Source organism: Xenopus laevis, chromosome 5L (genome assembly GCF_017654675.1).
Source record: "Xenopus laevis strain J_2021 chromosome 5L, Xenopus_laevis_v10.1, whole genome shotgun sequence".
Lineage (NCBI taxonomy): Eukaryota > Metazoa > Chordata > Amphibia > Anura > Pipidae > Xenopus > Xenopus laevis.
The window spans coordinates 108,154,615-108,180,632 of record NC_054379.1 but is presented as its reverse complement, the minus strand read 5'-3'; the positions used below and the strand labels follow the sequence as shown (position 1 = coordinate 108,180,632).

General features: G+C 38.6%; 1 protein-coding gene across 1 annotated transcript in view; it reads left to right on the top strand.

The window, feature by feature from the left end:
• Positions 1 to 333: 333 nt before the first annotated feature.
• LOC108704677 (solute carrier family 12 member 9-like) overlaps positions 334 to 26,018 on the top strand; it is a 114,698-nt gene continuing 89,013 nt past the window's right edge. Inside the window, exons 1-6 of the mRNA XM_018241357.2 lie at positions 334 to 617; positions 9,952 to 10,086; positions 17,287 to 17,424; positions 22,579 to 22,872; positions 24,987 to 25,094; positions 25,638 to 25,749. Of these exons, the coding sequence (XP_018096846.1) occupies positions 440 to 617; positions 9,952 to 10,086; positions 17,287 to 17,424; positions 22,579 to 22,872; positions 24,987 to 25,094; positions 25,638 to 25,749 (965 nt within the window). The 5' untranslated portion in view covers positions 334 to 439. The remainder of the gene's footprint in view (positions 618 to 9,951; positions 10,087 to 17,286; positions 17,425 to 22,578; positions 22,873 to 24,986; positions 25,095 to 25,637; positions 25,750 to 26,018) is intronic.

Genomic DNA, 26,018 nt, shown 5'->3' with positions numbered 1-26,018 from the left:
TTCCTCCTACACCCCAAAGAAATACATACAGGTGGAAATATGTTAATGCTATATAACTAAATACTAAGACTTAAATGTGTCATTGTGCAGCATAAATGGAACTGGCAGTATATTTCTTCTGTCATAGAAGTTGGAAGGGGCTATTGGACCTGCATATATGCAATTTTCTTGGTCTTTAAGCAAAGAGTTAACACTGAATGTGCCACTTTTAGTTACTATATACAGAATATTGCTTTAACTTTCCTCTGTATACAAAAGAAATCTCCCTCCGCCTACGGGGATGTCCCAGCAAGAGGCAGGGCTCTGGTTACTCAAACATAGGAGGTGCAGGTTTTACTTTCAGAAGTACAGAAACCCAGTGAGACAGGCAAGTGCAGAAAGCAGCTCTTGCCTGAGAGGATTATTAGAATTGGAACCAAGTGGTGGGTGGGGTGGAACTATGTCTGAACGGAGCCCACTACTTACCTATCGTCTCAGCCTGTCAACAGAAGAGCCCCGTCAGAATGGGACCAAACGCAGTGGAAGGCGCCCGACTACCGGAAAACTCTCCACCTTCCTGGGGGTGGTTGTGCCCACCTTGCTGGCCATGTTCAGTGTGGTGCTCTTCCTTCGGATTGGTGAGTGCACACTCTGTCCCTTACTTCCTTATGTGAGGCGCCTCAGCTGTGGTTCTATGTACTAAGGTCGTGCTGGGACAGCCAGTGGCATGTAATCATCAGGGAAGATGTTCAGCCTGTACTAACTACCTCTGCATTACAGTTCATTGGATTCTGGGGGGAGTTATGTTACAACTGAAGGCTTGCAGGTTGGTCAGCCAAGGTTGCTCACCTTTAAATTAACTTTTAGGGTAAGTGCACACCTGGAAATTCGGGGAAATTTAGTCGCCTGGCGACAAATCGCCTCTTCTTTGGGGTGACTAACCTCCCCAAACGGCTTCCCCCTGTCTTGTGCCAGCCATAAACAAAAGTCGCCTGTGGCATGGCACTTGCGGCGATTCATTTTCCAAAGTTGCCCGAAGATTCCTCACGAGGAAACTTCGGAATATGAAGCCCCGCGTGTGGCATGCCTTTGACTTTTTATTATAGCCGGCGCAAGACAGGGGGAAGCTGTTCGAGGAGATTAGTCGCCCCAAAGAAGAGGCGATTAGTCTCCAGACGACTAAATCTCCCCGAATCACCATGTGTGCCCTTACCCCTAGTATGATGTAGAGACTGATATTTTAAGACAGTTTGCAATTGGTTTTCATTATTTATTATTTATGTTTTTTTTAAGTTATTTAGCTTTTTATTCAGCAGCTCTCCAGTCTGCAGTTTCAGCAACCTGGTTGCTAGGGCTCTAATTACCTTAGTAACCATGCACTGACTTCAATAAGAGACTGAGTTATGAATAGGAGAGTGCCTGCATTGAAAGAAAAGTAATAAAACTTATCAATATCAATAAATGTGAAGCTTTACAGAGTATTTCTTTTTATATGGGTTTAGTGACCCCGTTTGAAAGATGTAAATAGCCAGAAGAAGAAGGCAATTTATTAAAAAACTATAAAAAAAAAAAATGAATAATGAAAGCCAATTAACAAGCTGCTTAGAATCGACTATAACATAATAAAAGTTAACTTGGATTATGTTAACCCTCGATATTCGACCCAAAATAAATGTGCCCCTAAAAAGTTAACTTAAATGTGAACCGCTCCTTTAAAGGTGAACCACCCTTTTAACTTTTACATCTTCATTTTCTATTTTTAAAAGTTAATAGTTTGACAGTATGATTTGCCTTTTTCTTCTATGACTTTCCAGCTTTCAAATTGGGGCAACTGACCCCAGCACCCAAAAAACTATTGTTTTGAGCCTGCAATGTTATTGTCATTGTTACTTTGTATTACTTTTCTTTCTATTCAGCCCCTCTCCTATTTATAAATCGGTCTCTCATTCAAATCACTCCCTTGTTGCTCAGGTCATTTGAACCCTAATAACCGCTGAAATCCCAAACTGGAGTGCTGAAGAAAAAGTGAAATAATAAAAGACCACCAATGATAAAAAATAAAGGCTAATTGCAAATTGTCTTTGAATACACTCTCTACATCATCCAAAAAGTTAATTTACAGGTGAAAAACCCCTTTAATGATGTAACAAACTGACATGTTGTGCTCTGATGTTACTTTGATGCCGAGTGCTGGAAATGATGACTCCTGAGAATAAGAAATTTCAATGCACACTGCAATTTTGATGTTGAACGCTGGACGTGACATTACATCCCGACAACAAAAATTTTCTTTTTAATTGCATTCGATTTGTGGCATATGGCAACCTTTTGGCAACAATTCTACTGGAATTAAATATTGCGCTTGGAGATTAACCATTATGTCTCCCAGGCTTAGCATTTACATTCTGGGGCCTCAGTCCTGGGTTACAGGTGTATTTTCTTATTTCCTGGAGTTTCTTATTTTCCTGAATATTCTTTCTTATCCACCCCTCCTGTATTATCAGAATATGTTCTAATTGCTCCTGTGCAAATGAACTAAATAGAGGATCACATAAGCAAGTTCAGGGTCTTCACTTTATTGTATATCAGGGTCACTTTGCATTCAATATAAGTATAAAAAGATTACAGGACATGCGTACTGTTGTGTTTATCCTGCATTTGGGCCACATTGCATTTACACACCTTATTTACTAATGCAGAATAACCTATTGGAAGTTTAAAATGTTTTCCTTTTTACATTTTTTTACACATACGCCCAATTTAAGATTTCTTTTGTTGATGAGATGAATTGTCCTTCTGTTCCTCCAAATTTGAAGTAAGAGCATGTGCAGTGCAGGATACTTGATTCAAATCTGGCACTGACCCCAGGAGGGAACCTGATAGCTACTGTAACTGGATTGAAAACAGTTTGCAGACATGTAACCTAAATAGTATGTAAAGTATTACAGCTTTCCTTTTGATGTGTAAAATGAGTTGTTTTTTGTTTTTTCTTTATCCTTAACATTTTATTTCCACTTAGCAATAACAGGGTAGGGCAGCATGAATGAGTTTGTTGTTTGGCTCAGCAGGAGTTAAAATTGTCAAACAAGCAATTTGTATATCAGTGTGAGTACACATTGTTTCAGTCTGTACTGGTTGAGTTAATGGGATGATTTTATCACATGACTGGATGCTCCGCATTCTTAATGTATTTTACACAAATACACAACATACCATCATATGCTGCTATATATACTTGTGTTCACACATACACACACTGCAAAAATGGTATAAGACTGAAGCTTTTGTTTTCTGTGCTGCTGCTGATTTCCATGTGCAGTCACACTGTAAGAGCAGGGGCACGTGGGGTGATCTTAATTTGTTTTTTCTTTGTATTATTTCTTTCTTCTACAATTCATACAGTAAGGTTTACATATAGGCCTTTTGATTCAATAAATACAGGTTTACATGGTATTGACTGCTATATTAGGATTCGTTTTTAAGTTGACAGAGATTCTGGTAATGCTACCGTATCTTTTGAATAGCCTCCAACTACAGAAGCCAAATTCTTTCAAATATTGTGGTATTCCCCTGGCAAGGTACATCAAGTTGATCAATGGAAGCTAAACACAAGTCTAAAACACCCCAAATCACCTTTCTTTTCACTCTGCAATGATTTCCAGTTAAAGGACAAGGCACAATCCCAAAGTAGACACCTAACAGTGTTGTGCCACCATGTTCGGCTGCTTTTCAATGGCCCATGATTATGCACAAACTATACTGTGCAAGTGTGCAGACCCAGACAGCTGAAAGAGCCAGTGCTGCACTTTTTTACCCTCAGTATTTTTCACTCTCTTTGCCCTTTAACATGCTCTAAATACCATCTCAGTGCATCTTTTAGCAAAACATGGAAAACACCCTGCCTATGGCAGACACTGGCAGTGACATGTAGGCACTGCTCAGAAATGCTGATGCCCAGTGGTGCCCAGTGTCGGAACTAGGGGTAGGCAGAAGAGGCAGCTGCCTAGGGTGTAATGATAGGGGGCGCTGGGCAACTACCTTCTAATTCTTCTGCCTACCCCTAGTCCATGTTCGCACCCCTCAGTGTTACTCCCTTTCCTTCCATCTGTCACCCACCCCTCCATCTTTTACCCACCCCTCCATCATTCTCCCATCCATCCTGTCAACATCCCCTCCGTTTCATGCCGGGGAGGGTGTGGCCGACTGGGTTGCCTAGGGCGCCTGGTGGTCTGCCACTGGCAGAATCTGCTATAAAGGACTGCTATCACAAAATTTTGGGCCTTAGTCTACTTGATGGGCTGGAACTAGGGATAGGCTGACAGACGCATGTAGGGTTGCCACCTTTTTAAAATATTCTTACCGGCCAGTGGGGGTGGTGACCCAACAGGAGGCGGGGCAAAGAAGTAAAGGGGTCTGATGATGATGGTAAGGAGCAGGGCGATGACATCACCAGACATCTGAGAGAGTCTTTGAGAAGAATGAAGAGCAAGAGACAGGTACGATTTTACTGGATGAGGGGCTTAAGGGGGTGGGGCGGGGGCTTAAAGGAATGGATTGAGGGCAGACCAGGGGCTTCACTTCGGGGTGTTACAAATTTACCGGCAACTACATTGCTGGCAACTTGGTAATAGGGGCCCTGGTCCTGGCAGGTGTTTTTCCGGCTAGGCCAGTAAAATACCAGCCTGATGGCAACCCTAGGCTCATGCCTAGGGTGCAAAGGGGGGGGGGTCTGGTTGCCTCTAGTCTGTATCCCCCTCCTCCGAAGGATTATCACACACCCAACCTCATTGAAGGGCCCACCTGTGATTTGACCCAGCCCTGCATTACCTGCCCAGACTCACAGGGCTTTAGACTCTGCCAACTATGTATGGTAAGGCCAGAAGTAAAAAAAAAAATGGTGGCCTAAATATTGCTACATTCAACCAAGCCCCATCCATTCCACAAAAATCTCTTTTTATAGGCTTGAAAATCAGGATAAATCTGAGCACCTCGCTTGCACTTCACAGCTGATTTCGAGAATGCAAAGTCTGTTGTGTTTCTTTGCTGAAATCAGCCTTGTGTGCCTGCAACCGATCTGGTAGATCAAGAGACTAAAGTGCTACTGGAATACAGATTAAGCAAGTAATAACTTTGCTTGGTTCTAGTATCATTTAACCCTCCTATTTGCAAACTTTATATATTAAAAGAAGTCAGGAAGGAAATCTCACTGGCCCTCCTGACTTCACAGGTTATCCACATAAGGATAGGTAAGCTCCTGGTTGCGGGTATAGCTGTGGGTTTGCAGGTGTAAATAGAGGCCAAAACAGCCCAGTCCAATATATAGTGACTGTCTATGGAATTTTACAGCGGTAGCCCTGGCATTTTCCAAAATCTACAGATTGCCAGTCCAGGCCTGCTGACAGGGGGGCACCAGAAAACTTTAGGAAGTGTGTGGCCCAGGTCAGGTTCTTCAGTGGGCCATCCCTTGCACCAGATTTCGATAGGTGCAGGGCTCTGAATTCCCTTGAATTCCCTAAAGCTCCTTTCTTTGCTTTTAAATGTTGTGTCTGTGAGCAGCAGCCATAGGTAACATATAGGGGCATAGTAAGAAAAAATATGCCTCATCTTTTTTGCATTTTGCTCTTGCCCCTACAGCACATGAGACCTATAGTTTGTTGAGAGTGCTGAATATTTCTTCTCTGTATCAGATTTGGAAAAATAATTTTTCTGTTTTTCTGCAAATCACCCCATTCACACATGTTCACCCCTACTAAAGAACGAGTCTTCGTCTCCCTGTAATTTTGCAGTCAAGTCAGTATAAAACATTGCCATTGAAAAGGCTTCTGTATCCTCAGGCAGAGTTGGACAGAATCTGTGTGTGGCCAAGACTGAAAACTTCTTGGTTGGCATCTCTGTAATAATTTTTGGTTTGAGTGCTAGCCTGCCGATTAGAGATGTGATACTGTGAATAACAAGTTGGATAACCAGCAGCTGTATATCTTCTGATCTGTGCCAGGTAAAGGGTTACTACATCAAAGGTAATTAACACAACAGCTTCAATCCATATGAATAATATTAATATTAAAAAATACTCTGCAAACAATATGTTGCACGCATATACTGTTAATATTAAATATGAATGCAAGATAAATATTTTACATTTAGGTGTGTATTTGAATAAACTGAATATTAACCATATGCAGTCTAACCTGCTATACCGGGTGGTCTTTTAGCTTGCCTGTAAGTGCTGATCTGCAGAATGGTCTGCACCAAGAGACACTGCATTGGCCTGGGTGCACACACATGGAGTTGATTTCAGCATTTGTCTCTGTGCCTAAATCTGCACACTGTCTTTTGGTGCAGATGCTGAACTCTGCGGAGCGGAGGACTGGTTTCCTGGCCTGCACTTATACCCAGTCTGAGAAACTGTCCTGTGTAGCCAGGCCCAGATTTATTGAAAGGCCACCAAGGCCTGGGCCTAGGGCAGCAGGATTTTAGGGGGCGGCATGCTGCCTAACTACATCCACATTGGTTCAGAAACACTGGGGATGCACAGGAGATAAAACAGTTTTTTAGGTTTCCCATGGCCCCGATGATGAAACTCTCCACGAATAAAAGGGAGGGGATGGGGGCGACGAACGTCAGCAGGCCTAGGGGTGCCCATTATGTAAATCCAGACCTGCTTGTAGCTTAACTACTTTCAAAAACGAAGGGCTTATAGAATGAACTTATAGAAAAGATCCCAAGGTAAAAAACCTAGGTTTGTATCTCACCAGTAATATGTGGGGACTGGGTGCTCATGGAAAAGCGACTTTTACTGAGTTTAAAACACAGTTAAGATGTTTTGAGGACACTGAGAAATACAGTGTCAGCCCAAACACTGTTAATGTAATGCAGGTCAGCACCCCTGTTACAACAGTTAGGGAGAGAGGCAACATTAACCCTGTCTGCTACAACTACGACCAAAAGAGCCAGAAAGCTAACGCATGCCCAAGCAAACTAAATAAAAGAAGGTCACAGTGGTGTAATTATTGCAAGAGCCCGACACAGAAAGAGACATTTTGCAGATGTAAGGGGCGAGACAAAAAGCAAGCAGCTAATGGCACAGAGCAAACATTTACCTTCAATATACTGTAAGTGAGAGGCAGTCAAACAGTTTAACACCAAAGGGACTAATGGTGGATACAGGAGCCACATCACATATAATTACAAACATTAAAAAGTTTAAAAGATTTGATGAGACATTGCAATGTATCCCCCCACATATACACAGGACATTTTCTCTGTTGAAGCAGCAACAAACAACGGTGCATCTGTTCAATTTCAGCATGGTGGGAGTGAACTGATCCATAAAAACGGTTCCAAATTCACCATCAAGAAATATAATCGACTTTATTATCTGAACACTTTAGATGAGACTGGTGACAGTTGTCATGCTTGTTATAATATTCACACCTGGCATGAAATTCTCGGTCACTGTAATTATGATGATCTTATAAAAAACTACTAAAAGTGAAGTTGATGGAATGTAAATTACGGGTTGATATGTCTAATTTAAATTGTGAAATTTGTACCCAGGGAAAATTTGTTCAGAACTGAAACAGAGTCTGACACCCGTGCCAAACAATCACTTGAACTAATTTATCACTAATTTAACACTAATTTATCAGGCATCATAGAGCCAATAGCAAAAGATGGTTTTAGATATGCCATAGCATTTACTGATGATCAATCTGGTGCAGTATTTGTGTACTTTCTGAAAAATAAGAGTGATACAGTATTAGCCACAGAAAAGTTCATTGCTGATACTGCGCCCCTATGGGACTATCAAATGACAGAATTCCAGTAACTGCTCAGTAAGAAGAGCATAAGACATGAGACCTCAGCACCTTGCTCATCTCCTCAAAATGGGACCGCTGAGAGAAATTGGAGAACACTATTTAAGATGGCAAGGTGTATGTTACTTGAGAGTAAATTGACAAAAGAGATAGGTGTTTTAACAATTGTTTAAGGCAAACTCCATACTACATGCTAACTGAGAGAAAACCTAATCTATCAAAGATGAGAACTTTTGGGCCAGAATGCTTTGTATACCAGTACGACAGAAAGAAACTCGTAGTGTAAAAAAAGGGAATTTTTGTAGGATATGACAAAAATAGTCCTTCATACCTGGTGTATTACCCAAGCACTGGAAATTAATTTAAACACAGGCTATTTCAGTTTATCACAACGAGCGTGACTCAGAGGCAAACTCAAACTGATGTGTTAGATGCTGATGATAACATTTATAGGGAAAGGTACAGAAAATGTAAGGAGAACTTAAAACTTGAGGCATATAGTGAAGCTAATTGGGCCTCAGACCTAAATGACAGAAGCACAACATGATATTGTTTTAGTCTATCCACTAATGGTGCACTGATTTCTTGGAAGTCTGTGAGGCTGAATATATAGCACTGTCTGCTACCATACAGAAGAGTTTATACCTTGAGCAGTTACTCAAAGAAATGGACAGTGAATGTCAATATGAGACAGTAAAGATTTTTCAAGATAATCAAGGTTCAAACGCTCTCACAAAGAACCCAGTTTTCCGTCAATGGTGCAAACATGTTGATATCAAATACCATTTCCTTAGATCTGTACTAAGAGAGGGAAAAATAACTCTTGAGTATTGTGTCACAAATAAAATGGTAGCCAGTAACAAGGTTTAAACTGGGAGAATTTGTACATTACATATTTGGAGTATAAACCAGCGTACTATACATTTATGTTAAATATGTTTTTCTGTAATATGAGAGCAAATGGGAGTGTTAAGATATGTATTAATGTGTGTGCTCTTCTACAGATCCCATAGTAATCTGATATTGATACAGTATCACGTGACATGATCTTTGTCTACTAATGCAGAAGTGTTAATAAAGTTTTGTCTTCTTGAAGCAAGAGAAGCATGGTGTCTGTGTGCAGCTTCTCCTCTGTCTAAAGAAAGCTGCAGACTCAAGTGAGATTTAGCTACTGGTTATCTCATCTCTTAAGCAGAATGGTAACACATACACCCAAGCATAGTGAAAAGATGTGGCTGAATGGGGGGGGGGGCAAAGGGAGAGAAAATCTGGTTGGAAGAGGAGTGTTTGTAGCAGAACTAGTAAGGAAAGAGAAAATTGCAATGGCCATGTGAAAGACAGAAAAGTAGAGTAGAAAATTGGGAGAACAGGGTAGAATTTAAATTAAATTTTAAAGGGAAATATAACCACATTTTGAACCGTATTTGATATATTTTCTCCCAAAAGAAGTGTTCCACACCTGAAAAATAGGGTTTGTTCCAGTAAAATTCTTTGCTCTATGAACTGTATCATCAGCAGATAAAACATTTGTTTAAGTAGATAAGAGGTGTTACATACTTGTGTTACACACTTTGTGAGAGGCTCAGTTTAGGGTGCAAGAGATCAAAATGGACTATAGGACAACATGGTGCAATGTGTAATTTGCAAAAACCTGGTGCGATGGGAATTGGGAAGGCTTCACTTGAATTTACCACCACATGCAGGTTGCAGTAAGTTCAGGATTTCCATGTGGAGTGCACATGCGCACAATTCATCAGAGCAGGCTGGGCATTCTGTGAAGTACAAGAAGTGCGTTTGGGCTCAGATACCTTTTATAAATAAAGTCAATGCTTGATCAATTTTTTGTGCGTTTTAGTGCGCTGAGTTTGCATTTGCATTTTTAAATGGGCCCTTAGTCTGTATATAATCTTAGTGTGTTTCTGCGCATATATGCAGTGCTTAACATTCCTATGGAGGAAGCACACCCGCATTGATGTGGAGAAACAGGGCCTTGCTATGTATACATCTGTGCAGTTTTGTCCGATAATGCCCTTGATTTGTTACAACCATGACAAAATGTGGACAAAAATATTGTATTTACATAATGTAACACAACATCTGAAATGGTCTGCTTATTTTCCTGCTCTAGTTAAACTTTTTTTCCTGTCTCCTGCAGGATTCGTGGTAGGACAATCAGGACTCTACGAAACAGTGGGAATGCTTATACTGTCCTATTTTATCATCAGCATGACTGTTCTTTCAGTCTGTGCCATTTCTACCAACGGGGCACTGGATGCGGGTGGAGCTTACTGTATCCTTCCAGAGAATTCAGCTAATCAGTATGAAGTTATCTGTGTAGCATAACTGGCTGTATATACTACAGGTGCAAGTGTGTAAGCACTAATGTTGTAAGACTGCACTTCTTAGAACGCAAAGTGCAGAGATGTATTATGATGTACAAGCAAAGGGGTCTCCAAGGAGTTGTTACTCCCCAATTGACATAACCTAATATGGGCAACAAATAGTTGCAAAAATAGCTGTACACTTTTGCATTGCCTCTTTTTGTAAAAAGCAATTTCCTCCACTGTGTATATATGCCCTTAGGCATGCTGGAGGATTTCTTTTTCCCTCCGAAAATAGTTAAGAAACTCTGAGATTAACTGATCATCTTATTTTAGCTTTGTATTAATGGGATGAGGTAGGGCCATAAGATACAAAGTTTTTACCTATTCACTGTAACTTAGGGTTGTCAAACCACAAATGATATACTTTTATATCAATTTCTTCTAATTATGTAACACAGGCATAACAAGCTCCTCAGCAGCTCCTCATCTCGATGCAGAAATATATAGGTGTAATTTAACTACCATGGGGCATATTTTCTAAGATTGAGCGTTAGAAATTAGAGTATTTTCACCAGAAGTAGAAATGTGCCACCACATCGCCAATATACTAAAAGGAAATTATAAGAAGTTTTTGGCACATAATAAGTTTTGTTTGAATTGGCAAACATTCACATGCCAGGTTATATTCTGCCAGTGTGAAACTGTGACTATACGCCAATTTATCAAGTGCACAAGAATTCATTTTCACAAATAGAAATTTCACCAGGTTCAGGCTGGCAAACCATTATAATATATATATATATATATATATATATACAGTATATATATATAGATATATATATATATATATATATATAATAGAGTAGCCACTTTTAAATTTCATTATCTACATACTGTAACTCATTGCGCCACCCAGCCGAAGTGAATTCCATGATGTAATTTTCTTGTAGGGATGCACTGAATCCACTATTTTGGATTCGGCTGAACCCCTGAATTCTTCACAGAAAAAAACATGTACTGTAATCTATTATATAGCTTATGTATAAATACAGCCCTGAAATCACCACCTCCATGCTTATATCCAACTATGACATTTCTTTATGGCTTAACTTCTCTAGAGAATTTTCCCCACTACAACTGCATGGGAAAAATGTGTTATAAGAATTTTCACAGAATGTACGACAGCAACATTTCAGCACAATATGCATGCAATGGCTTTCTTTTGATTTTTAGTAAATATGAGATGTTGTGAATAGAAGCCTGGTGAAATTAGGTGAATTTATTAGGTGAGGAGAAAATTCACCCATTAGTAAATATGTCCCCATGTAGCTAGTGCTTCCTCTTAAAAAATAATTGAAGCCATTTTGTGGCAGTATTGTATTACTCCATTGTACCACTAGATGGGAATCTCCTCTTTGAAGTGAAGTTTGTGTTTCATGTTCAGGATTAAAAAATCCACCTTTCTGTGAGATTTTTAGTCTCTGCAAGTGCATTTTTAGAGCTGTTCATATGCATCTTTGCTTTGTAGGAGGCTCAAAACAGTATACTACAATACATTGTGATTTAAGTTGGGTTGACAGTTAAGTTGGGTTGAAAAAAGGCCAAAGTCCATCAAGTTCAACCCCTCCAAATGAATCCAAATGAATCCCAGCGCACATACATACACACACTCATAGCAACCCTCCATACACTCACATAAACTATGTATACCAATATCTATACTAACTGTAGATTTAAGTATCACAAAAGCTTATGGTATTATGCTTGTCCAAAGAATCATTCAAGCCCTGCTGTACTAAAGTTAGAAGAACTAAAGCAAAATTTAGATCAATTGCTATATGTCCCTGGGTTAAAGCCAGAGCTAAACTGCACATACAATGAACTTCTGCACTAAATGGATTCCCTAACTACCTGAATGAACCTTTTCTTATCTGACCAGTAGGGGACTCTAGTTGTTTGCATGCTTCAGTGATGAGGCCTGAGTAGACAGAGAATTTGTTCTATTACTGATTAATTTCAGCAATGTTTGATGTAATTTAGTACCTTATGCCTGTTTTGCTTCTCATTGGCAGCTTTATATTGCACTGTTTGTACAGGCTAGTTGTGGCCCCGCATGCAGTACACAGGTCCCACAGGTCTCCGTCCCTTAATAATTCTACCATTTATTCTTTATTCACAGCATGTGCCACAGCATCACAAAACATAACAACTTAGTGGTGGTTCGAAATTGGTTTTTGATCTGCACTTCCATATGTGAGCTGGTATAATCCTGTGTTCTAGCTTGCTTATAACTGATTTGGTTTGTTCTGTACATCAATCTAATGGCATGTAGGTTCACTTCCCTCTTACAGAATAAACAGGTCCTCTTAATGTGCAGTGCTAGCCTGCATCTTGGCCATTGAAAGAACACATTACTTAGGGGTAGATTTATCAAAATGTGATAAATCTAGAGTTTACCACCAAAAACTATCCACATTGAATTCATTCCATGTTGGATTTTAGAAGCGTATTCTCACATTAGGATAAATCTGCCAATTAGTATGTAGCTGGAGACATCAGCAGCATAAATGTGATGCTTGTATAAATGCAAAATATTCCTTAAATGTGTGTATATATATATATATATATATATATATATATATATATATATATATATATATATATATATATATATATATATATATATATATATACTGCTGCTAAGAAGTTTTCTCCACCCATTATCGCAAGCATTATTTTTTTTATGGTAATTCCCATTTATGACAAATGATGTGTGATATGGGACATTTTGACCCACCTCAGTTATGTGATACACATGTAGGGTTGCCACTCGGCCGGTAAAATACCTGCCAAGGCCGGGGCCGGTATTACAAATTTACCGGCAATGTAGCTGCCGGTAAATTTGTAATACGATCAAAAGGAGCCCTCGGCCTGCCCCCAATCCCCTGCAACTTACCTTTTTCTTTGCCTCTTCTAGCGTCCACGGGTCTCCGTCGCCCCGCCCATTTTGACGTCACGCCCGCCCCTTTTGAGGTCCCGCCCTCCAGCAGCCGGTAAAAAATTTTATAAAAGGTGGCAACCCTATACACATGGGATAACTGGATTCTCGTTCACTGTGATGGTTCTTGACCCAAGACTAAAGCTTGCCATAGACGCAAAGATTCGATCGTACGAATTCCCAATTCGTATGATTTTCAGATCATATGTGGAGTGTCCCGACATTTATCTTGCCATGCCGATCGGTCGATCAGACAGATTAAAAGATTTCTGTCGGCTGACGATCATATCTCTGCATGTATTGCCTATCTGACGATCTTCAGTGGGAGACTGTCACTGTCAGCTTTGTTGGACAAAAACTTTCCTACGATTGCTGTGAGGCAGAACATCGCCTGATCTGTTCTTTACTGCTTTGTTTGATCTGAATGGTTAGTGGCAGGTCTGGAGATGAGGACATACGATCGTTCGTCCGATATTGCAGGGAAATCTTTGCGTCTATGGCCAGCTTATAGGGACTTGGTAGAATAAAGTGCCTAAGGCAGGTGCCTTTTCTGCTTTTTTTAAGTCTTATAAAGAATATAAACTTTCTTTTCAGTTACATGTGCCAAGATAGGTAAATAGGCTAAAACTATTTCAGAATTATAAGTGTTGAAAAGAAAGAGCACAAATGGTTTTTGAATTACAGTGTTCACCACTCAAGTTATTAAATTGCACTGAATTATCAGCGTTGAGTTAAACCCTTTGCTATCAGCTGCAGATGATTGAAGTATAAAGGATGACAGGCGCAGAGTCCACAAACGGGTTAAGCTGTGTTTGTCTTTTAGTTAATCTTGTTCTATTATTTTCTTCCATGGTACATTTGAAGGAAAGCCACACACTAGCCTAGACAATAGGTCCCTTCATATCATATTCTCACTACAGTAATATGCAGAGGATTTATTTCCATGAAGCTCATTTTCCATTCTGCCTTTTAAGACGCGCCCCAGAGGGAATGGAACAAAGGAAACCCACGGTGTAAAAACCACACTGTGCTCTGTAAAATTGAATCATGAACAGAGATTTTTGCCCTGTACTTTAATAAGATAGAGCTGAGCCTTATACCTTTATTCTGGATTTAAGAATGAACTACCAACAGATTTTTAAGGCTACACGTCTCACAGATGTACTGAGATGACCATTCTGAAAGGCAGCTCACACACAGCAGTGTACTTTAGCAAGACAGATAAAGGCTTAAGTAGAAAGCAAGCTGAGCATTGTTTGTAAACATTTAATGCAGGAACTTTTTCTGTAAACATTCTTTTCCCTTTAATTTGTGATCTAATATTGAATTCCCTTGATGTACATTTATTATTTTATGATTAATTATTAAGTTAATTATTGACACCCTCCCTATTAAGGAGCATCACATTAGTGGTGATGCATAAAATCAGTTTAGGATGAAATGTGTGTTGTCCTGCACCATGCATTTTACATGTGCAGTATGTCCAACAATAAGATTAGTAGCAGCTACTTAGCGCTGGCTAGAAATGTTCATTATTTTCTGTAAGAAGCAGCCACTCGTTTCTTTGTGTGATGAAAACCTTGTGTTTCTGCTTTTTAGATATTTCTTTTCACACTTGCACTTTTCATAATACTTTTCCAGTACAATGCATACATTTTTTACATTTGGGTTTTTACTTTGCACTTAAAGTTTCTTAAATATGATTATAAAGGCAGAAGTAAAACAGAACTTACATAGGACGTGGTCAGAGAGAAGCGTGGCCCCTGTATGAGCATGAAGGGAGCCTGAAATAGCTGATGCCAAAAAAAATTGAGAAGAAAAGCTGTATGTTTTGGGATACTGGGGCTCATTTATCATCACTGGGCAAATTTGCCCATGGGCAGTTACCTATAGCAACCAATCAGTGATTAGCTTTTTAAAGCCAGCTGCAAGTAAAACAATCAATGCAGCAATTTGATTGGTTGCCATGGGTTACTGCCCATGGGCTAATTTGCCAAGTCTTGATAAATGATCCCCACTGTGTTTAGGGGAACCTTGTTCCACTAGAGATGACGTTGCATGATGCTGTGCTGGCTGTTTCTGCATGCACAGGATACATGCACATGTATAATTAACTGAGATGGCTGTCCATACACCAATATTAAAAAGAAAATCATTAATTCTCCCCTACACTTGAACAAAATGCAGATATGTTCCTTGATTGTTGTATGTTTTTTTTATCATTATAAAATACACTTTTATGTAAATAATTTAATCAAGGAAGGGCTTGTCACACTAGACCTTTTGTAAATGTTGAAAGAGAGCATATTCTGCATTATAGCCTTCCCTTTTTCCAGTTTCGAACCTAATATTATGTTAAAACAATTTATTCTAGCTGAAATGGTTAGTAATTCTTCAAATGGTATGCCTTGTGCTCATCCTCATACCTACTTTTCCCTTCCCATGCCATTCATCAGCAAAGATGATTGGTAAAAATATCCTCTAAATAAAGAAGCACATTATTCTCTAATAATTTTTTAATCAGCCTACAGTTGTACTTTCCAATCATCAGGAATCTGCAATTTTCTGAATTATCTGGCACTTCACAGATTTCTGAAATGTAACTCGCTTGGTTAATTAATTTGCACACACTATGCCATTTTGTACACAATTGTATTTCTATAGAATATTTCTTGAATTCAAGATAATAAATTGTGTAGCTCTGAAAATGCCTTTATGTTAATTAAATCATGTACATGAAGGACCAGCTTTTCAGCCTGTGTTTTAAAGCAGCATTATAAATATATGTGCTCTCCTGTTTTATAACTAGTAAAGGCATTCTGTAATCCCAATACCCACTAATGAGACACTACTAATCCAGTGGTAAGGTTAAAATCGGCAAATCTGCCTAACTACCCTGTATCTACTTATTTCAATATTTAGGGAATATTTTACAGTACTGTATAGAAACAACTGTAGCTCAGAGAAGGTATATTATTTGTTAAAGAAGTATCAGAATATGGGTTAAAGAATCCCCTTGGATTGCGGCTGCATCTGTTCATTTATGCGGTCCAGCGATCTGACCGCCCGTATTGGATGCATTATTGCCAAATGAGGAGATCTCTACGTCTATGGCCACCTTAAACTTCGGACGGAAAGGCCCACAAACAAACAGCAACTGAAAGCCGCTGCAGTAAAGGCCTGGCAGTGCATTAAAAGGAGGAAATCCAGATTCTGGTGATGCCCATGAGTTCAAGACTTCAGGCTGTCATTGCCAGCAATGGGTTTTCAACCAAGTATTAGAAATGGACAGTTTAATTTCAGTTTTTTCATTTGTCCAATTACTTTTGAACCCCTGAAATGAAGTGATTGTGTTAAAGGACCAGTAACATCAAAAACATTTTTAAAAAAATTTGTTACACGAAGACAAATTAAATTTTAAAATCCCAAAGCCTTTATTAAGAAATAACTAACCAAAACTCCTCTTCAGAAAAGGCGACACGGGGACAATCCATCGTGCGTCGCTCGATTTCTCCTCCCTGGCTATCTCCTATAAGGAAGGCAGAGAGTAGAAATGGAGCGTCGCACGATGGATCACCCAATTGCTTTCTGAAGAAGAGCGCAAGTGGAGTTTCTGTAAGTTAATTCTTAATTTCTTAAACTTTGCGATTTTAAAGTTAATTGGTGGTTTTTTTTCGATGTATACTAACGAATTTTTTTAATAAAAATGTTGATGTTACTAGTGCTTTAAAAAAAAAGCCTTTAGTTCCTCACATTTTTATGCAATCTTTTCGTTCAACCCATTGAATTAAAGCTGAAAATCTGCAGTTCAACTGCATTTGAGTTGTTTTATTTAAAATTCATTGTGGTAATGTACAGAACCAAAATTGGAAAAAGTTGTCTCTGTCCAAAGATTTATGGGCCTAACTGTATGTATATTTTTATTAAATAATAAAAAAAAATGCAGAAAAAAACTTTATTTTTTCTCAGGGGATAAAGAGGAAAAGGATTGAGATGTTTCTCTAAACTTTAGTAAATCATCAATAAAGTAACTCTAATACTTTGCATTCTTTAAGTGGATATCTGTAATTTTGATCTTTCTATTTATCTATACGTAATACAATTAATATACAAATATGTTAATATAATATACAAATATTTCTTGCAATTTCTTAACTACACTTTTTAGATATGATCAGCCGAGCTCTGGGTCCTGAATTTGGAGGTAGCATTGGAATTATGTTTTTCTTGGCCAATGTGTGCGGCAGTGCTTTATACATACTTGGTCTGGTGGAAGCCATTGTGGACATGTTTGGCTTCTCACCCGGTAAGAAATAGTACAGTTTTTATAAGACCCTGTTTCTTTCTAAAGCTTTGTGACCCAAAAATCGGTGTATAACTAGGCATGCTCCTTATATTAATTACTGTATTCTGTATGTGCTTCACAACTCACCAATATTTTTACCTAAATTGGTATTTGCACAGATTGAAGGGGGCAATCATTATTTAACTGGGGTAAGAAACACTCTAGATTTGCAAGGGCCAAATTGAAGGCCCCAGTTGAGGAGGGGGGCTTGGGTTTCCTGACCGTTATGTATATGGTGGTTCAATTACTGTATTCTGTAGGAAACTTCACGTTTAAAGGGATTGTGGGGATTGACCCACTCTAAATAGTATGGGGATGCATGCACAGTTCAAGAATCCTGTAAGCAGAGACATTATGAGCTGGTACATTAAGGGCCAGATTTGGTCGAGGTGAATTTTTGAATGAAAAAAATTCGAATTTCGAGCTATTTTTTTGTGTACTTCGACTAGGGAATAGTCCAAATTTGATTTTAATTTGAAAAAAATTCGAAAACTCGAATATCGTACTATCTCTTTAAAAATTCGACTTCGACCATTCGCCATCTAAAATTTTCCGAATTGCTGTTTTAGCCTATGGGGGGACCTGAGTCCTAGAACCCATTTGGAGTCAATTGTGGACTTTGAAAAATCGAAGGTTTTTTGGGGAAAAGCTTCTAATCGAATTCAATCGAATACGCTATTATTCGATTCGTACGAAAAACTTCGACTTTCGGTTGGTCTTTTTGAATTCAAGTTTTTTCAATTCAAAATTCGACCCTTGATAAATATGCCCCTAAACATTCAAACTTAATAACCAGTGTAAACAGTGGTGCTAACAAGTTGCTATGTCCCTATAATGGAGTTGATTTATTAAGGTGCACTGTCAGAGTTTCTCTATACGCTAAAGTGCTTTTGCATCAAAGTTACAAAATTTCTGTTGTCCTTTGGTTGCACTTCATCAATCATTTTTGTAAAATGTGTGATCAGGAGCTGCACAGAGTGGCCAGTATCAGCCTCAGCACTCATGGTGCTTGTATCTTGCAACTACATTACAGATATATAGTATCTAGTAAAATGAAGTCAAAGGCAACTGGACATTTAGCGGGTTACTTGCTAAAATCTGATTTTTATCTCATTTTAATAAAAAAAAGAAACTTCCATACCCGATTTTGCCTTATTTTTCATTAAAATAATTCAATTAAAACCGGATTGGGAAAAAACTCAAAATCAAGCGAAAATCGGAATCATATAATTACATTGGACTTTTCTCCCGAATCACTTGATTCTCCAGGATTTTTGCCTAAAATCCCTGAAATTTTCAGATTTTCGGTTATACCCAGCGCAGATCATGATGCCTTCAAATTGGTTTAGGGACATCACCTATTGACTTATATGTGACCTTGACAGGTTTGAGATGGCAGATTTTTGGATTCTGCCTTTTTGCAGCATTGGGGTATAATAAGTCTTGAAAATTTTAGGGTTTTTTTCCAAGAAAAATTTTAGTTTTTGACCCAAAAAGCCCAACCAGTTTTGTTTTCCTTGAAAAGGTTTCACTTTTTACTGAAGAAATGAAGAAGCCACTTGGATGAGTGGTGAAACGTGTTCAAGGGAAAAAAATAACTCCCAGTCCAGTTGCCTTTGACTTTATTTTACCAGATACAGTATATCATGACCTGGATAAATGAGAATCTTCATAGAGATATATTACAGATTTGAAGGTCAGGTTGCTCACTTAATACAACACTTGTTCACAGATTTATCATGCTTTGATGCCTTATTCATAAAGCTCATAAAAAACCCAGAACCTACACCATTTATTGTATAGCATGTGTTTTTTGTTTAGACTTTTCATACCAAGAATTGTTCAAACCTCCCCCTAGTGATGGGCGAATTTGCGCCGTTTCGCGAAAAAATTCGCGAAACGGCGCTGGCGTCTCGTTTTTTACGCCGGCGCCCGTTTTTGAATGCCGGCACACGTTTTTTCGACGCCAGCGCCCGTTTTTGACGCCGGTGCCCGTTTTTGACGGCAGCGTCCGTTTTTGCGGAAATTTTTTTTGACCCGGGCGTTTCGCGAATTTATTCGCTGGCGGCGAATTTATTCGCTGGTGGCGAATCGCGGAAATTTGCCGCAAATTCGCGCCTGGTGAATAAATTTGCACATCACTACTCCCCCCCCTTAGCTTATAACATGTCTAGTGATAAATAAAACATTGCTCCAGTGTATATCTAAAGCAGTGTTTATCCAAAGGCCAGATTCCCTCATCCACTGCTGCAAAGTTTTGGAACTTCTACTGTAAAGACTAGCAAGCAGTAGATAATAATGGTAGGATAGAGAATATGCTACTTTTCAACCAAATAATCGTGAACATTTTGCTATTTCCCAAGGGAACAGTGAAAGTGGCATATGTTGATCTAAGAGCTGAAGAATGGCTGCTGTTTTGTATAATAGTGCACTAGATCAGATATTTCCCATCCAGCAGCTCTATTTCATTGCCAGCTCAGTTTGTGGGCTCCCGGTTCTATACAATTTGCATGAACAGGAAAGTCTCCCTGAAGTGAAATTTTAGAAGTTGCTACTGCTACTGTTGCCCCTGCTCATCAGCGATTCCTACGCCTTGATGAAGATGCATGAGATAAACACACTCACTGCTTCTCTTCCCCAGAGACACAAGCACAGAGTGCTCTGATCTGCTCTCGGAAATCACGGCTCACTGTCCCTTCTTAAAAATGTTGTTTACTCTTAATTTTCCACTTATTTCACGCCAATCTAGAGGCGACCGCTCGCAATCATGAATAAGATGCTGAAATGCGAGCACTGATGGCTTTGCAGCTGTCAGACGCAGCTCTGCAGAGTGGCATATTAACGCCTTCTCTACTGAGCCTTCTATAGATGGACCTTACAAATGAAGTCATTTCCAAATAGATTAATATACTGTGGGCTCTTACATTGTATATGAAGACTGACTGCAAACCTTCACATCTGCTCTCCCTGTATGATGGCTGTAATGCATAACTAAAAAGAAAAGTGCCATTTGTTACATTACTTCTCCTTTTGCTTATGTTGTACATACAAAGACAGACCTGCTGCTTATGTCCAGCAATTGTGTGTGGTGAAGTACCCAGCTGCCACTACACAAATCACACACTGGTGCCCAATTTGTAACATAGTGGAACAGATAAAATCGTTCTCTCCTCTCTTTAGCCCAAGTGCTGCTATGTAACCGCCAAACAGAGAAATAAATTCTGCAGAACTGGCCTATGAAGTGGTTATTTATCACTGCTGCCATTACCTGCTTCTGCATTGCTAAAGTGATTATAGCTATAAATCTATTGATTCTGTACTTTATAATGGTTACTTCCCTTTCAATCCGCAAGTTAAAACAGGCACAGTTTATTAAAAGAAATTAAAATAATTTATTTTTTGTAACATGTTATCTTTGCAGGGTGTAAGGTGACGTGCTCCTTTGCATAACTTATTTTGATTTGTTTTTAGCTATAAGTCTGGTATGTCAAACTCACATAATTCAACTGCTGGGAAGTATTACTGGCATCCTAGGATGGTAGCCAGTACATGGCTGTGGGTACCGGGGATACCATTCTGGTAGTGTTGCATCCCTGTTTTACTAGATTACAGGGCCATCTAGTAGGTACAGGTATGGGATCTTTTATCTGGAAAGCCATTATCTAGAATGATCATATTCACTTGAAGGCCATCTCCTGTTGAATTTAAATGAACTTCTTGTACTTGATGCTTGAAGCTGCATAGATCCATATTTGTGGCAAAAGTTGTTTAAGCCTACAGTCTCAACAACCATAAATGAAACCTTACATGAGTTTGCTAGCTCACAATAGGCTTTGGACCCAATTTTCCTTTTTTGACTCAAGCAGGCTTTTTTAAGGGAAAAAAAAGTTGCCATTTTTTTTTTACTATAGCCAACCAATGGGGGAAAAATGAAAATTGCAGAGGGAATCTGGCCCAAAACCCAACATGAGTTAGGAAAGTTAAGCAAGGTTTCAATTATGATTGCTTGAGCCAGAAGGCTTGAGCAATCTTAAATGAGGCCCTTAATGTGTGGAGGTCCAAATTACAGAAACATCCCTTAACCGGAAAAGCCCAGGTCCCAAGCATAAATACCATACCTATAGTTAATGGAAAATGATTCCAGGTTGGTTGAATAAAATTCTATGTTTAATCGTCCACTTTCTGCTCTCCAGATGTTTTTAAAGGGGTATCTCACCTTAAAGTTAACCTTTAGTATGTTATAGAATGTCCTATTTCAACTGAGTTGTTTTTTTAATTATTTGCCCATTAAGGGCTCTTACACATGAGCGTTTTTACCTGCGCTCCCCTGCGTTCCGTTTTTCGGCGTTCAGCCGCAGGGGAGCGCAGGAATAGACGCATTTAATTATTTCAAATGGGGCTGTACTCACACAGGCGCATGTAGGCGCCGAACGCAGGAAAAATGCAGCATGTTGCGTCTCAACCTGCGTTCGGCGCCTACATGCGCCTGTGTGAGTACAGCCCCATTTGAAATAATTAAATGCGTCTATTCCTGCGCTCCCCTGTGGCTGAACGCCGAAAAACGGAACGCAGGGGAGCGCAGGCAAAAACGCTCATGTGTAAGAGCCCTCATGCTGCCTCTTTCCAGCATTTAAATGGGGGTCAGTGATCCCCGCAGCCAAAGAACTATTGCTACAAGTTTACAACTACAAGTTTATTGTTATTGGTCCTTAGTGCAAAATTGCTGGTGAAATTCTCAATTGGAGAACAAAAAAAACGAAACAATTCACAATCCACAAAAAATAAAGATCAGTTTACAACTTGTCATCATCTACATTATACTAAAGGTTAATTAACTAACTTTTTAAACTACAGATCTGTGCACCACAACTGTGAGTCCTGCTGTGAATGTTGCTTTAATTTAGTGTTGGTTTTCAAGATGTAATGCTTGAATTAATTTGGGCGTTTATACTAATGTGGTGAATTAACCCATACTGATAGATTGATGAATTACTGCACTGGAGTATTTTTGCTCAATATTAGTACATAAATGAAGCAGAGTAACTCCTAATACTGCAGTGATATATGCTATAAATTGAAATCTAAATACTGATTGCTAATATGTTGTTTTTCCAGACCATGCAGAGAAAAGTGGACTTCATGTTCTTCCCATAACGTACTGGTACGAGTTTCTCTATGGCACAGTTCTACTTTTGATCTGCCTTGTTGTGTGCCTGGTTGGAGCCAGCATCTACGCCAAGGCCACCTTCATCATTTTCCTGGTAGTCATGGTGGTTTTGATCAGTGTCTTTATTAGCTTTTTTGCTGTGAAAGAAACGGTAGTTCCACTCACATTTGGCAATAACACTATTCCAATCAATGGAACATTTACAGGCTTCAAGCTCTCCACCCTCAAGAACAATCTCTATCGTGAGTAGCTCTTAGATCTTGATCTTATATTAGTTGATCTTACAGTTTATATTGAGGTACAAAGATATTATATACTTAATATATAAATAATACAGACAAGGGAGCAGATTTTGAAGTCAAATATGTATATTATGAGAGAAAAAGGCAAAATCTGACATTATGGCAAAACTCAGGAATACATGAGAGCAGCTAAAAAATAGATATTTGTCGGCTGAAGCAATATTATAGCCTTTAGCTTTTCAGCCACTGCAAAACTACTGCTGTCAGCATGCTTGTACAGTCAGAAAGTATCAGGACATACTAGGAGTTGTAGTTCTACAGTAGAAGTATAGATGATTAGATACTGCTTTTGTTATGGTGAGGTTTATGGGCTTGACATTTGCTAAATGTGACATATTGCACAGTAAAGGTGAATGTGGCATTATACCTTTTACACAGCATTTTTCTGAAGCTTAAGATACCTAATGAAATGCTGTGTGGCACATTGCACTGAATGAGCAATCTGCAGCTTCTGCATAGCATTTGTGCAACACAGAGCTACATTTCATTTCCCCAATGGATCTTACATTATGACAGTGTAAAGGTCAGGAGAAAATGGAATTAGAAGAGTCCACAGAGGGATTCTGGCACAGAGTGGAAAGCTCCAGTAATCATCATTTTGTTAGAAAATAGGCTGCTATCACTTATCCAAAGAGTCGTTTTGACCCATGGAATGAGAACTTGATCTAAAGGCTGTGCAAGATGTATTTCAGGAATTCATGCCAGTAGAGGCTCCCTATGTTCTGGCAGAGCTGCCTTGGTATAAAACAATGTTCTCTAAATTAGCTGCACAATAACATCTTATAGTACAAGACACATTAGATTGGGTTAACGGGTTAGGGTTGCCACTTTGCCACCATAAAACTAAACACACAAAGGGGGGCAGATTTATTAAGCGTCTAATTGAAAATTTGAATTTTCAAATTTATTATTGGTCAAAACTCTTAAATTTGAATTGTGAATAATCCAAACTTGATTCGAATTTTAATTCAAATTCAAATTTCAAGATTTATCTAACCTTGCTCCCTTTTAAAACCTGCCGAGTTCATGTATAACTCAATGGGAGAGGTCCACTGACCAATTTGAAGAGGTTACTAGCCTTCCTAACATAGAAAAAACTTGATTCAAGTTTAGTAGAATTTTATTTGAGTTCAATTCGAGTTTTCGGGTCGGTTATATTAGTTTGAGTTTTAGCTATTCAATTTTTTTTATTAAATAAAGCCCCAATTAAATTTAGAGCATATTCAAGTTTAATAAAGTGACAGCCAGATTAACTAAGGGCTCTTACACATGGGCCTTTTTTATGCATTTACAAACCCTTGTGAAAAATATATGCAAAACATATATTATATATATATATTATTAATTTTTTTAATTTTATTTGCAGTTTCAGTAATCTGGTTGCTCATGCCCAAATTACCCTAGCAACCATGCATTGTTTAAATAAGAAACTAGAACAGGAATAGGAGATGACCTGAATAGAAATATGTGTAATACAAAGTAGCAATAACAATACATGTGTAGCCTTACAGTGCATTTGTTTTATAGATGGGGTCCGTGATCCCCATCTGAAAGCTGGAAAGATCCAGAAGGAAGAAGGCAAATAATTACAAAAACTATAAATGTGTAGCTTTACAGAGCATCTACTTTTAGATATTACTTTTAACTATAACAAATAAATAATGAAGACCAATTGTAAAGTTGCTTAGAATTGGCCATTCTTTAACATACTAAAACTTAATTTTAAAAACATGTTCATCAAACTTTAGTTTAGAAAATTCCTACATTCGCACCCTGCAATTAGTTCAGAGTTTGTGAGCATTATTCTTTCAAATAAAGTTACCGTTGTTATTTTTGAAGGATGTGTATCTGATCTTAAAGTAGGAAAGACACAAACCTACCTACATCTGTTATTGAACTATAATGTTAATCATCATTGGCCACGTCTTCCTTTGGGGCTTTTTGGGTTTGGCCAAGATATACACACTAGAATGTCCCACTTCTGCAAATGCATAGCTCAGTTCTGGTGGAATCTAGTTTCTAATCAATTATCTTTTATGTTGTCATCCCTGCAGCCGACTATTCAGTTGATTACACCACAGGAAAGATGATGAGTTTTACTACAGTCTTTGCTGTAATGTTCAATGGGTGCACAGGGATAATGGCTGGATCAAATATGTCTGGTAAGGCTATTATTTTCCAGTTTTCTGGGCTTTCCTTTTGTTAATGTTGTTTGTAAAGGAAATCTACCTCACCAACTTATCTGAGGCAATATTCCCCTTTAAATAATATATTGTAATTAAAAAGAATGGGATTATGCCAATTTTGCATTTACCAGGGCCATTATTTGGATCAATGGAACCCTCTATAGCTAGTCCAGATACCCTCTACACTAGGTCCTGAGTTCATTTTCATCTGAAGCAGTAGTTGCATGAAGATTGTACTCCATTAATTTCCCCTGATGAAATTCTGCATACTATAAATAAAGGAAGATGATTACATTATTACAGTTAAAGTCATGTTAGAAATGCGGTTTTGTTCAATACGTGCTATTGCTTTTTTGTACACAGTATTCATCATCTTGCAGTGACACCTATACTGTACTAACCTCAAATACTGATTTAGTGGTATGTGTTTTTCAGGTACCTTGTTTGTAATAATAAATGCCCCCTGTATTTTTTATATGCAACATATGCATGATAATATCTTGATTTCTTTTGTTTTAGGCGACCTGAAGAACCCAAGCTTCTCAATCCCTAGAGGAACAATCACTGCAGTGATTTTTACTTTTATTATCTACAATTTGTTGTCCCTGATGGTCTGTTGTACCTGTGAGAGGTAGGAAAGTTCTGAATATACAATAGTTATTATTTGTTAATGTGCTACCATTTCAAAAAGGGAGGTTTATCAGAGTTAGAGTTTGTCATGTTTTCCTGGCATGCTGGCTGTTCATTCTGTTATGGATACGCCCCAGTCGTAGAATGGTCCCTCTCATAAAGCTAAAACTATACATCTTTTTTTCATATAATAGCTCATGCGCACTTGGTACAGCTAGTAAAGCTAGCATTAGGAGGGTAACTGCATACCAATGGCTAACCCGCCCTGAA